The following is a 14,920-nucleotide window of genomic DNA, read 5'->3' as shown; positions in this document are numbered from 1 at the left end:
CAAAACCCTGATACAAAAAAAACCCAACCCCCTCAAAAACCTCAACAGCAGTGAATGGAGAGAGCAAGTGTGATAACTGTCATTCAGGTACTATACAAGATGCTATATTAGTTTGTTTTTACATTTAAAACAAAAGAAGTAAATGTCATGGGATATATGTTCTAGGCTAGGCTAAAAGGGTCCTTGCCACAATGAGGAGGAAAAATGGTTGTGCTATTGCAAATTTTTATGTATCTTTTAATTATGTTCTTAAATCTGTTCTAAAGTGTTGATTTTTACCAGAGTTATGTTAAATTGGAAATATGTTCAGACTACTCTTTTTTGGACATAAATGCCCTTCTTTACTGAGGTTCACACTCTTGTCTTGGTTGTAGTGCTCCCTCCCAGCCTTCCTCATATTTGTGATACTGAGGACTCTAGAACTAAATTCATGCTTTTTACAGCTGCCAATCTAAAATAAAGCTTATGTTATTGGGCCTCTAGTTCAAGAATTACATTCAGTTAGATTTATGCCCAGTATTAACACTAAAAAGAAAATATGAAACCATCAGTGGTATTTATGTTGTACTGGCAATGAACGGTAGGTTGCAGTATTGAGGAACATTTTCAGCAATATGACAGCTCCTAATAAGAAATAAATACTGCTTGGGGTTTTTTTAATTGGAAAAAAAATACACAAAAACCTCACCAGGAACTGTAATTCAATCACCCCCAAAAATTCCACAAAATCCTTGAGAGTACAGATCATAGGGAAATAAGTGAAACTGAACTTGTAGTTCCACGTGTTTAGTTTTAAGGTTTTTCTTTAAGTTTTCTTGGGGTATTGGTTCATGACTAGTATACTTCATTGCTACAATAATGATAATGATTTCTAAAAAATCATTTTTTCCAAAACTGAGGATATATTTTGAGCAAAAAAATGGCTATTGTTTAATGCCTCCACACTTTGACCATACTAAATATCACAAATAAAAAAAAATAAGCCAAAGTTTTACTGAAGGATGAAATACAAAGTTCAACTTCACCACTGTTGCTCACAGAAAGGTGACAGCCATACAAGCAGAGACTTGAAACTAGTTTTTTGTTTGTCCTTGTTGAATAGGTGAAGAGGCCATTTGTCATATGTATTAATTTTTTAATGAGAATTGCACAATGTAATAAAATAAATAATAATAAAAAAAAGCTAAGATCACGTGGAAGTTATTCCATGGAATAATACTGAGATGAGAAAGGATGAAGAATTCATAATTCATTGGAAGTCTTATTAGGTACCCACACCCACTAGCTGACAAAACAATTCTCCACATTCTGACTTTTCAGAGCAGACAAAAACGAAATAATGAGATTTAAATTGTTTCACAGCTACATGAAAATACTTCACCCAGGTTTCCAGCACAAGTGGATTTGTGTGGCTGTGGGTAATGCAACACACAGCTTCTTTAAACCTATTCTTGCTCCTGCCCTTTTGAGGCTACATAAAGATTACAAATACACAAGAATGTGAGAGGTTATACTGAGTTTCTCTTCTAGGAGGGAAGAGCTCCTGCCTACATGTAGCTCACTGTGGCAGCATCATCAGTGGGACCATTGAAGTCCGTTATGTGACCCGACGGAGAGAGGTGAGCAGATTAAAAGTCAACAAAATGCTAGCTGTATTTTTATTAGCAGTTTTTTGGTGACAGAAGGAAAGTAACACTAACAGAATAGTGTAAATAATGACCCACATGCTGGGTGACTAGAACACTACCATAGCATACCTAATGGACAATGCCATGGCTGACAAAATATTATATTTATGTCAAGTCACCATTATCTTGCATTAATGCTTAAAGTGCAAATACTATTTCCTAATTACAATGTAGCTTAGCAGTTTGACATTCAGAGATAATGTATCACCTTATGATTAATGCTGTTGATCCTAGAAATCTTTCAGGACAAGCTGTATTGGACAGAAACACGTGCTCAATATTAAACTATTTGCTCTTAAGACAGCAAACATTAATGTTAAGGGGCATCACACGGTTCTTCCAAGAATAAATTTTGTGACAGCAAAATATAAGAAACTATAAGAAAACAATGTATCTTAAACCCTTAAGAGTTTCTTTATGATAAAAGTTAAATACATTTTCATTATTCTAAACATGTTTTCTAAAGAGTTACCTAAAAGGAGGTGGGAGAGAGGGTTGATTAAGCAATTACATATTACTGAAATTTTTGACATCCCTACGTTTATTTATCTAAACAAGTGGGAGATAGTAACAAAGGCACTTATGGAAGTGCTACACACTATATGAATGTGAAATATTCTAAATAGCTTTTAAAAGCATTCAAATTATGTGAAGAACTGACTTTAATATGAGTAAATAACAGCGTTGAAAGTGCGACTACGTTCTTCGAGGACCGCTGGCAGAGAACGTACTTTTATACAGTTGTACCACCTGTTCTGTCCTGAAGACCTGGCCTATTACCGAAGGGAAATTAATTCAAGACAAAGGGCTTGTCCCAACAGATTTTAAAGCACAGAGATCAGCACACAGACGTAAATATATTTGCTATTTTCTATGTTCAGTTATCATTCCTTTTGAAAAGGGTTTTTGCAGTCATGGATCGTGTGCTTGGCAACAACAAACAATTGTCTTAATGGCTGTATATGTTTGGACCAAACGAGATGTGTATTTTGGTGTGTGAGTGAGATGATTTGCCAGGTTAACTGCTGGATAAACAATCAAATGCAGTGAAAAGCTGACTGCAGAGAAAGGGTTGGCTAATTTTGTTGTATCTTCATTTTTCTAAATTCTTGTGAGACTTTTGGATACAACCACGAACGGGAGAAGCAGAAGGGTGGTTTTTACCGTGTAAATTTGCATATGACTTGTGCGGCAGGCCCCGACATTTGAGGGCGGGGTGAACTTGTATCGACATTTGACACTCTTTTTTGGATTGCTGATGGAAATAACGTGAATGAGATAATCCACAATGTGGTTATAAATGAAAATCAAGGTAGCTGGTTCCACGACCCGCAGCGAGTTGAACCTTGGCAGCCGGGCGGCCCCGAGCCCGAGCCCAGCCCCGCCTGAGGGGCCGCCTGAGGGGCCGCCTGAGGGGCCGCCTGAGGGGCCGCCTGAGGGCCAGCCGGGACCGCGCCCTCAGAAGGGCGGGAAGAGCCGCGGGCGGCCGTTGGGCGGCGCGCGCCAGCCCCGCTCTCGCCGCCACTGTTGCAAGGCCGCCCCGCCTCGGCGGAGCCGTCGCCGAGGCAACCGCCCGGCGCGTCACCGCCTCGCCGCGGGGCACCCTGGGAGTTGTAGTCGCCACCCCTCTGCCTGCGCGGCGGGCGGCGGCCCCGCCAGAACTCGCATCCCCATGAGGCGCCGCGAGGGCCGGGGCGGGGGCGGGACGGCGGAGCGCCGCGGTTGCCACCCAAAGCCCGTCTCCACAGGCGGTGGGGTTCGCGCCTCGCTGGCCTAGGCGCTGCGGGAGCGCCTTCCCTTCCCGCCGCCGGTGCGCACGGGGAAGGGGCGGCTGTTGTCGGGTGGCGGGGGGAGCCGCTGCTCCAGTTGAGCCTCAGCTGCGCCCCTCTGCCTACCCCCCCCCCCTCCATTTCGCTGGGGGAGGGGACGTGCCTCCGCTCCTCGCAGCCGGCCGGGGTGCCGTCCCCCCGGTGCTGCCGTGCAGGGGGTGGCGGGGAGAGGGCAGTGCCCAGCCCTGTGGTGCCGCGGACAAGTCCGCCCTCCGCGGGGGTCGCCAGGCTGACCGCGATAGGGACTGCTGGCCATGGGAGGCGATACTCCCTCTGGAGACTGTTGCTCTGGGTGCGATGCCAGGTTTTACTCTAAGGTTTGCCTCAAGCGTGGAGCCTAATTCACTGGGGGCGGGTTGTATCGCTTGCGGGTTTTGTTGCCGGCGTCCCGGGGAGTATTGCTGGCTCTGTAACCGTTTATGTAAGCCGGTATCAACGGACTGCTCTTCCTTTTGGGCAGATAGTGAATGTGAGGCATGTTGTGTGGGGAGAGGTAAAGGGGTTAGCCTTGTAGTGGGTAGTTTATTCTTCCCTTCCATCTGGCACTGTGCTTTATGAATGAGCCTGTGGTTTTGCTTGTCTGATTTTAGCACGCTCGCTTCCCTGAGTTTGTCGCCGAGTTTCTGGAGGGTTGGGTTTGGTCTCTTGTTGAGTGATACTACAAAGTGGTGGATGTCTTATGGCAAACAACATACAGCAACCACGCTCGACTGATAACGACGATACGAATTGTGCTTTAGCAAAAGCAGAAGGCAAGCAAGGAAATGTGTTCCTTCCGAATATCCTTTCAAAGGATGACAGTAAATAAACGCAAGCCGCCGCTGCTCCATGGCAAATCGAAGTGGTTTGTGACTGAAAAAAATGGGAATATAAAATTGTTTTAATTACATAGTTACTGTGGACTCCGAAAGGAGGAAGTTTGGGGTTGCTGGGGGCTAAGGAAAGGTGGGGTAATATTACTATATTTATGCTGGATGTTGTATACAAATCCTCTCTTTCAATAGTATCTCATATGAAGACTCAGAGTATTGGATCCTACTGACAAGGCTTAGAAGACCCTAGACCACTCAGAACTGTCACAGCACGGATCCAAACAGCGCCCGCCCCCCCCCCCCCCAACGGTCCCTTTGTGTTTTAAATACACATGCATTCTGCAATTCGAAAACACGTTTGTTTTTTTTCCTCTCTTTCAGTTTTGACCCAAAGATAGATATCTTGAAAAGAAGAGCACCCAGGAAGCTTTTTGCAGGAAGCTAAGAAGGTGCAATACGGGAGATGCAGCAGGGAGCCTTTGGCAGGTGGTGGTAGTGACGCACAGAAGTTACTTTGCCTTCGGAAAGAAAAAGCCCTGTCTGCTGCTTATGTAGGTGTGTTTTTGTGATCTCCTTTCTCCCCCAAGAAGTTGCCTGGGTCGCGCAGCAGCGGGGAAGCGGCAGCTGCTCGTCCTGGGCAGCAGCAGCAGTAGCAGCAGCAGCAGCAGATTATGGTGGCAGCGCAGCGGTAAGAGTAGCGGCAGCAGACCTGATCCGCGAATGCGTTTTCCATTCAAGCTCGTCGCTGGAAAGTGCCACCTGAAGCTTCGGCAGCTGGGCAGGGACCGCTAACGTTTCAGAAGGGAAAACCCTGAGGGGGGAAGGAGTTACGGGAAGGAGGGGCAGCGCTGGGTTTTGTGTGTGCTTGTGGGGAGACGGGATTGGTTATCATGGCGGATCGGACAGCTCCTAGATGCCAGCTCCGTCTGGAGTGGGTTTACGGGTACAGGGGTCACCAGTGCCGCAACAACCTGTACTACACGGCGGGCAAAGAGGTGGTTTACTTCGTGGCTGGAGTCGGCGTGGTTTATAACACCAGAGAGCACAGCCAGAAATTCTTCCTCGGGCACAACGATGACATTATCAGGTAAGGGGGCTGACTTTTCTGGTGGTGGGGTGGGGTGGGGTTTAAAGGGAAGGGAGGAGAATGTAGGGCTGGCAGAATACCCCCTCCTTGCTTCCGTACAGCTCAGCTTGTACCTGTCGGTTTAAAGCAGCTCAGATTTGTTACCAGCAGTCTGGGTGAAAGCTGGGTTTCTAGATACTGTTTATTATTATTATTTTTGTAGCAAAGCTTCAAAATGTTGCAATAATAGGAGGGAAGGTAAGTTTTTCTATGGCGCTGCACCAAAAGCAAAGCACTTCGTTTCGGTACGGAAATGCTCTGGGAAGATCTTGGTGCAACAGTGCTGCAAAATTGTGGATCCAGCACCTTGATCTTTCCAGTGCTGGGACCCTGGCTCACTGATTCTGATGTCTTATAGAAGGCAGGTGTAGCTCTCTTTACACTCAGTGAATGCCAGCACAAGAGTGCCATAAATCTGGCACATAGGTCAAACTAATCTTTTTTTTAAATATATATATCATCCAGAAAATTTCACTCAAAATCAAGTTTAGCTGTTTGTACTCCAGCCAAAAAAATCCCAGGCGTGCTGGTGCAAGATGGCTACAGAAGCATGGGTCTTGCTCCTGGTCTGACCAGTTTTCTGTCTGTTTCTCTCAAATTCTGCCTAAGAAGTGGATTTAATTGATGATGTCGTCCTACAGAAATACTAGTATTACTGTGCTTCACAAAATAACACAATAAAAATGTGGTTACAGAGCTCAAGGTAGCCTTTTAAAGAATCTGACCAAAACCCAGACATTTACATCAGTAAAATAGAAAATTAATGTTGTATCTACTACTTTATGACAGAAATCTGAACCTAGAATATCCTTATAAAGGATGTTGCATGATAATGATACTCCTCTGAGCACAGCTAACTGCTACCCTCCCTATTCACCTAATTCAGCATGAATGAAGCATTTTCTTGATGATGTGAAACCAGAATAGTCCCAGGTGACTCATGGTGCGGTAGTACTGTGGAAACATTTGCTAAAGTCAGAGTTTTGATACTCAGTAGCAAAATCACATAATTGTCATGTAATCATTCTGGAGCCTTGTTTACAGAAAACCATCCCTTTTTCCCAGCGAGAGCTTTTGGCTGCTGTGTATCCTAGTAGCATTCTTCTTCTCCTCTTTATAATGGGTTAAAGCAGCAGCATTTCATGAAGTACGGTGGATGTGCATAAAAGTTTATTCTGGTTTCAAAGGTATTATCAGTTCCAAAAGACTGTTTAAATAGACACTTGGCTGCTCAGATCCTTCAGAGAAGAATGACTATTTTAGATGCATCTGCAGTATCATGAAATTAAAGTTTTCATTGTTGTAGGGACATAAATTTTGATACTGTATGGAATATGAAGTGTAATCCATGTACAGAGTTGGATATTTCTGAGCTTATTTTTGAATTCTCATTAAATACTAGAAATATAATTTGTCAAGGCACAACTACATATGTACATATATCCACTGTTTTTTGGTTGGACAGTGATGCTTTGGTTATCTCCCCCCCCCTCCCCCCCTCCTTTAATATTCTATCTGCTGAGGAAAAATTGTCCCGCTTATTATACTTGACAACACCTCCTTCCCAAAACCAATTGTATTGTACAACTTCTGTGCCCTTTATTTTGAGACCTCTCATATTAGGAGACGGCTTTTAGCAGGGTCATATTTAGAATGTACAATGGGAATAGAAAGAATATGTGTCTGATATTTGTAGTTTGACACTGGTTATGGATGTTCTGCTCCTTTAAAGAAAACTAGCAACCACCTGTTCAAATTAGCAGGTGTTTTGGGGGACTTGCTGTATGTCTAACTAATGCTTTGGAAAGATGAATTTTGTTTCTGATCTGCAACAAGATCAGAATTCTGTAGCACAACTAATTTCAACAAAGGATGAAACATTTGGATCCAGAAAGCATGACAGTTAATTTCAGCTTTTAGTGGCCAAGAAATGTTGCTGTCACGTGGGGTTTAGGGAAGTAGAGAATCTCCAAAATGCTGCTGGAATATTCTATTGTTTGTACTTCCTAATGGTTGCCTCCTTTGCTTTTGATGCACTTTGCAGTCCTTATTGTTGTAATATCCCATCACTGTAAGAACTTTCAAGTAGACGGTTCCTTGTGTGATTATCACTGATATGGCTAATAAATGCAGGAATTTAAATTCTCACATTTTAGGCTTCACACCTATCATCCAATTGAGATGAATGGGATGAATGTACTTATCCAATTTTTCTGGCTTTGTTGGTATTTACTTGCCTGAGACCAGCTTCTAAAAAGGAGTGCATACATTTGCAGTCCAACAGGTTGGAACTTCTAAAGAGATTTGAAACACAATTTTAAAAAAGAAAACTTGCAGATTTTGGAAAATACTGCAAAATCATTAAGACTGGAAGACCTTGAAGTGGGAAGATCTTCTGCTTCCAAGGATTGCTGTTAGCTTCTTCTGTGTTGAAAGGTTTCTGTGAATACTCTTTTGTGGAAAAAAAATTATGAACCCATGATTCAGAGGGTTGAGAATCTCTGTATTACCTTGAAGTATGTATTAAAATCATGAAAGTAGATATTTGTCCTTGGTGAAAAGGTCAGATTTTTAAAAGTGTACGTTTAATGTGTTTTCACATTAATTAAATTAAACAATTTAATAGTCCTGCCTTTTGTTTTGTATCAAGATAATGCAGTTGGACATAATTTAGTTTGGGCTAACATAGACCAGACTCTATTGGATTAGTGGAGAAATGCCATTTTTTCCAAGATTGTATTTGAAAAGTAAGTCCTGTTTGTATAAGGAACTTAACCTACTGCACTCAGCTAATAAGGTAGATGTTCAGAGTAGGAACAAATGAGCTCTGAAGTGTTCTGTTTTCCATGCAAAGCCACTACAAGGTGCTGTGCTTCCAAGCTCTTCTTCCTTTTAACTTTATGATGAGATGAGGTCCTGAACTACCTGATTTAACTTTGAAGTGAGCCCTGCTTTGTGGAGAGGTTGGACTGGGTGACCTCCAGATCTTTCCTTCTAACCTAAAGTATTCTGTGATTCTTTTATTACTTCCAGTCGTATAATACAGTTCTTCTATGTTATTTAGTTGTGGAATAGTTAATACTATTGATTAACATGTACTGTTATACTGTTACAATGATGAAAGTGGATCAACACATGGTTGAAATGAATAGTGTTGGTTCTGGTCTCTGAAGACTACAGATGCATTTTGTTTGGAGACTAAAAAGGCATGTCATTTATTAAGTTTACTTTATAATCAAAGAGCATGAAATGTATCCTGTTCTTCTCCCTTCCTCTCTTTTTTTTTAAAGAAATGAAAGCTTTGATGATTGAGTACAGCCTTGCAGCTCAGGTGTGGTGAAGGTCAGAATACTACTCCTTTCTCTGAGCTTTGAGCCCTACCGTTTGCCCTAAGGCCTATATTACAGACCACAAAGCAATCATGAAGTGTCTTGCACAGCAGCTCTACATTTGATTGTTCATGAAATGTGATCTAGCTGAAGCATCACAGATAACGTGTAACAGCTATGTAAAAACATAACTATTGCAACATTTTAATGTAGAAAGTGTTGGGTAGACATCTCATTACACATGTAACTGATTTTCATTGAATTCAGTCATTTGTGCCTGCAGGATTAGGTTTCAGAAACTGTAATATTAACATATGGGGATTGTTTTCCTTCTTGAGTAATTTAAAAGTAGGCTTTTGCAGCAGCTCATTGTAATGGCTGTAAGTTAATGTATTAATGAGAATCTTGCAATTCATGCAGTGTCACTGCCTTCAACAGAATTCATGCAAGTGTAGGATTTATGTTTAGTATAACTACTTGCAAGACTGGATCATTAGTTTTGACAGTAATTGAACACTTTCAAAAGAACAGAAGGTTTTCTTACTTCTATATTGTGCATTACTTGTATAACAGCAAGCAATTAGATCACTCCTCTGTTTTTCTCTCGATGAAATGTTGAATGGAGGCAGTTATTTCCTATAATTTTTCTGTAATTTATGCATGTGAAAGCCAAAAAAGCTTGCCACAGAAAACAGCAAAAATAAAAATATAACCGGTTGAGATATTTCTCATTATAATTTAAAATACAATTGATTTTATTTATTTTTACAGAATTCATATGTAAACAGAGGTTCCTAACTTTGAGAAGTTTTTCCGATGGTGTAGTAATAAAGTTGTTATGCCTCCCGGTTCTTGTAGTTCCAAGAATTTCTGCAGTATTGAACAGTTTTCCTGAGTACGTCAGAACTTACTGAGAGAACACCTTTGAGAGCATATTGGTGAATTCACCTGCGCTTTTTACATACCCCAGTTTCTTGTGTTATCTGATATGTTGTAGTATTATGCATTTACAAAAGCACAGTTTGCATTCCAGTTGCCTTCAAGCAAGCCACTTGTGAGGCAGAGTGCCACAAGGGACTGTTCGCTTTCTCAGGTCTCTGCAGTGTTTGCTGCCTGGGCACAGCACCCGGAAAGCCATCCTGTTATCTCTGGATACCAAAGCATGTTGTTTATGTAAGGCTGCTTACAATGTAATAGCAATGTCGGATTTATCAGAATATTGCTGTAAGTATGCTGGTGTGTGTGTTCCACTGTGCTGACAGATTGAGATTAAAAATGCGGATGTGCCAGTGGTGATGAGATTTACTGGGCTGCGAGAGTGACTAGAGGCCTGGTTTGTTCTTTAGAGTGATCATTTCAGGAGACAGGGTGTGTATTGGAACATGACTGCACGTTTTCTTGTCTTTCTGCAGTTGGGAGAAAGGAAATACGATGCCTCAAGCAATGTCATATGTTGTTGACTGTAGTAAATGTAACTTTGGAATAAGTAAATTGATGGCAGAGGTATGCAAATCAAAACTCCAGAGCTAAAATATTTACATTGTACTTTAATATTTTTATATAAATTTATGTATTATAACAATATTTCTGTTTATAGGGTGGTGCTTATTTGAAGGGATTTAAAATACTTAAAATTTTTCTTTAATGGCCACCATTTGGGTGGTAAGTGACAGCACTTGTTTGCTATAGAATGATGTTAAAGTTACTGTGGTCATTTCTTACCATAAGTGCATGGAAGGCTGTACTGTCTGTAGCTTGTGCTAGACCTTGACTTCAGTCACAGAAGGTGCACATGTAGGACTGCTGAAATATAGTGACCCGAAAGACAGCAAAGTAACAATGAAGCCATCTTAGACTTTCAACGACAGGAATCCCAGACCTGTTTCTTATGCCAATGCTATGCATGTTTCTATGCAAAGCCATTAAAACTTGAAAAATGTGACTTTGGAACAGCTATGGTGAAGCAGAATATGAGATCCGTGTATACTAATGTCCTTTGGGAACTGTTTTGAGACAATAAATTGTTAAAGGACTTTCATATTAAAGAAATTAATCCCCCATAAAACCTCATCTAATCAGCTTATTGCTTCTTTTGCTTTCAGTCTCAAAAAAACAGGGGAAAATGCCATTTATTTCATGGAGTTCTGGTGGCCACTCTTTTTGCTCTGCTGGATTGCTGTGCTGCATTTAGATTTTAAGTCTTTATTGGAGCATGAGCTGCTATAAATATTTGTTTCTTAAATATCCATATTAATGCATCAGACCTGTTGGAATATAAAGTTACAGTATCTTATTGAACATGATTTTAAGAATACATATGTCAGTTAAAAATGCAGAGAAACTCAGTAGGCATTTATAGCAATATGTCCATGAAAACGGCTGTCATTTAACTACAGTATTTAAATAGACCAGTCCATATACATCCCAGTGATATGTCAGATATGGTAGCAAAAGAATAAGTAAGATTTATTACTTGTCCAGCCACAGCTTGCTTGCTTGTTTGGACAAGTGAAAAGATGTTTATTACCAAAAATCACAAGTGGAGTTTTGAGCATTTAAATCATCAGATTGATTTAACTCATTTTCAAAATGGAAAAGAAACAAACATATCCAACAAAATAGGAAGCACTTGTATTCCTCTGTTGAAAATGTTTGGATCTTTATTATGTTTTTATCTTTTCACAGCTGAAAAAAAGACAAGTGTTTAAGTCTGTACAAGCTAGTATATTACTTTTTTTTTTTAATTGGATTTATGTGAAGCAACTCATTATCACAGAGAACTGAGTATCCAGCTTACGAAGTATCAAAGGTTTGGTATGCATCAGTCTTATATTGGAATTTTGCAGTTAGAGATTTCTCTGTCATGTTATTTTACACCCCACCACCACCACCACCCCCCGCCCCGCTTACAGGATCTTAAAAAAATTAAACTAAGCTTAATTTTTATCTTTTTTTACATTTGCTCTGCATTAACTCTCTGCAACTCTTTTACTTGTTTTATTTATTTCAATTTGATTTAAGATGATTAGGAATCATCTGGTAGTGGTGTGTAATCACTGTTGAACAGAATGAAAACTCATAGAAAATGTTTTGACATGAGTAACCTTAATGTCAAATTATCTTTTTAGTTAGAAGGATGGGGGGGAACTTACAGGACAATTTTGTATTACCATTTTCTACTATAAAACTTCCTGTAAAAGAATACAAATTCTAATTTTTACAGATGTTTATAAACTGCATTGTAGGACAGAAGAAATCAACCTCCATGAACCATTTTTCCTATCTTTCTTATTGACTAAATGGATGTCAGATAGATTTATCTAGGCAATTTCCAGATACTTTCTTTCTTTCAAGTCTTGGTTAGGTTTTTGCAGGAAGAATCACATATTTCTTTTAACACTTCATGGAAAAATAATAATGTGTATTTCAGCAATTAGTATTAAAATTTTTCCCATGATAACTTGTTCATAACTGTGTATCTCAAGAAAGAATTGTGTCTGGTAGGGGCTACAAAAGTCCTTCCAACATTTTCACCACGCAAACAGGCAGCTGAGGGGGTGCAAGTTGCTGTAGTCCATGCTTTGGGCTTTTCCTCAAGTACATGAGGGCTGCACTTCCTTTGGTGAAAAGGGAAGAGAGGCGTTTTTGCTTTTGTACTGCATTGCAGAAGAAAGGTCCTTTGCTATAGTATCTGTTTGGGAGTAGAAACAGGGTTTTCAGTTTGAGGGAGGTTGTTATTAAAAAAAAAAAAAAAAAAGTCTTGGACAACAAGGAACTGCAGCAGTATTTGTAGCAGTACTTCTGATATATTTCTGTAGAAGGACAAACTGCTGGAACAGTTTTCAGGTACCATAAATATTTCTGTGAAGTACCTTCAATGACTTTAGTACTAGGCTTGCTCCTAGTATCCATATGCTTCCTACAGCTCCAAGTGTTTGAATGCTTCTCTGCAAAAGTGGGAAGGGTTTTCAGGTCTTTAACAGAGTATTCTGCTCGCTTGCCCACTGCTCAGTTTTATAGAAACCTTGGTAAACAGCAAAAATGCCTACTTTTTTCCGCACTTAAAGATTCTTCTTTGGAATAGCAGCTTGTTTTTCACAAGATGTATTTCTACCCCAAGAACATTTAGCTGTCGGGACTTTCTGTCATGTTCAACAGACATGTTGAATTTAAATTCTTCTTTAGAGGTGGTATTTATGATGGACTTGGAATGAGACCTCCAAAGCTTTAGGTAGTCCTGACCTTAAGGCCAAGTATAGTCCATATCTTTATGTCTGTCTTGAAGAATGATGTGATGAACCAACCCGAGAGATCTCTAAAGGAAACATCATTCAACACTGATGCGTCTTCAGGGACAGTGACATTGGATGCATCCAGGGAAGGACATCACAGTGCTTTTGTCTGGGGTCATTGGTATTGCAGGGAAAGGATTATATGCATTATGCAAATATACTGAAAAGAAAAGTTAACTGGTTTAGTTTTCACATCATTTCTACCTCACATTCTGAACAACATTGTGCAAGTTGTTAGGAACAACTTAATAATGCTGTATTACTCAAACAAAACAAAGAGTAATTGCTATTTGTGTGACTTTGCGTAGTGGTCATGTTCTGGGTTGTATGTTTGCTTTTGCAACTCTTGAGCTTTTTGTGCTTACCAGACATGACTAACAGCATAGTGAATCAACTCAGCAGTCAGAGATGGACTTGTTGATTCCAAATTTCAATGTGTGTCATGTTGCTATACACATTCAGATTTCAGAATTATTGTTAAAGTGTTTTGTGTGTACTAAAGTGGTTTTAATATAAAATACATCAAGTTTCTTTAAACAGTCTAACAGTATAATGAACTTTGGTACACTGTATCTTATTGATATAATTTCTGTTGATGCTGATGTTGAAGTCTCCTTTTGTGACAGAGGGATTGGAATACACTGAAACTATGGTAAAAAAATAGAATATGAAATAAACTATACTCTGAGAGAGATAAAGCAACCCTTTTTATTTTGGTTGCCTAACATTCCTTGTTACAAAAGATGTTACTGAATTTTTATTGGAATTTTGCGTGCCTTCATTATTTTTAGCAGACCTGAATGTTCAAGGGATAATCCTACATGAAAGTTGCTGACTCATAATACAGTTCATATAAAGTCATACTGATATTGATGCATCCACATCAAAATTGGGTGTGTATTTATGCAAAATGTCTGCTTCCTAATCTTCAGAGGTTGTCTTCCATATGCAGAGATAAAAATTGCAAGTGTCATTTACTCTTACACTGTCTTTAGTAGTAACTTATTACTTGCAAATACTAATTGCAAAATAAGCGTATTTATAACAGTTTCAGGCAGGATGATCTGAACTTCCGAAGAATTCAGGATAAGTGTAATATTTCCCTCTTTTCCTAAAAAAAAAAAAGAAATGTTTATTCTCAAAATAATTCAGTTAACTATAGTAAAACAATATAAGACGGACAATAAAATGTGCTTTCAATTTATTACAGCTCTACTTCCAATTAAGGTTAGAGCATTTTTTCCTTTTACCCTGACTAGTCAGACCATACTTCCTTCTTCCATGTGTCTTAAGACATATTTAACAAAAATTTAGTCACGGTCAGTTTCTGTCTGACCAGGAAACATGTTAAATGTAAATTTCCTCAATGTTTTCTTTCATATCTCTAGTTTTTTAACATTATTCATAAGGTACCTAAAGGAACTTTTGGCTTAGTTCTCCAAATGCTGGCATCTATGATTAAGTAAAAGATGAGCTTTCTCTTTGGTCTTCTGTCTGGCAGAACATGAGAAAGATGATTATGTATGTGTGACAAGTTACACTAATAGGACCAGCTCTTCGGACCTGTTTACATTGGTGTTGAATATGTGCTAGTTTGGCTGCATTTAAACAAGATTTTAGCAGTAGGTCTACAGCAGATTCCTGATCCCTCTAGGATTCTGAGATGACCTTCTCATCTGTTTAGAAAGGAGATTTTTTTTTTTAAACACCCATTGAAATGCTGTTGAGTGAAACTACTCTTTCTATTATTAGAATTATTCTATTATAGAAACTACTATTCTATTCTGTAAAACAAGTTTGTAATATGCAATTATGCTCCTGATCCAAGGTCTTATGCAGATACA

At 39.7% G+C, this 14,920-nt stretch overlaps 1 protein-coding gene across 10 annotated transcripts in view; it reads left to right on the top strand.

Moving 5' to 3' along the window:
- The first annotated feature begins 3,739 nt into the window (after positions 1 to 3,739).
- EML6 (EMAP like 6) overlaps positions 3,740 to 14,920 on the top strand; it is a 123,673-nt gene continuing 112,492 nt past the window's right edge. For 9 of the 10 annotated variants that reach the window (XR_011325488.1, XR_011325491.1, XR_011325487.1 and 6 more), the window contains exons 1-2: positions 3,740 to 3,834; positions 4,711 to 5,416. Coding sequence is in view for 5 of the 10 variants with exons in the window: in XM_009918201.2 (XP_009916503.1) it covers positions 5,220 to 5,416 (197 nt within the window). In the remaining 5 variants the exon portion in view is untranslated. The remainder of the gene's footprint in view (positions 3,835 to 4,710; positions 5,417 to 14,920) is intronic. The other variant, XM_069787698.1, reaches the window with a different exon arrangement.

The sequence above is a fragment of the Haliaeetus albicilla genome, chromosome 7 (genome assembly GCF_947461875.1).
Source record: "Haliaeetus albicilla chromosome 7, bHalAlb1.1, whole genome shotgun sequence".
Classification (NCBI taxonomy): Eukaryota; Metazoa; Chordata; class Aves; order Accipitriformes; family Accipitridae; genus Haliaeetus; species Haliaeetus albicilla.
The sequence above is the reverse complement of the archived record's forward strand: the minus strand, read 5'-3'. Positions and strand labels throughout refer to the sequence as shown.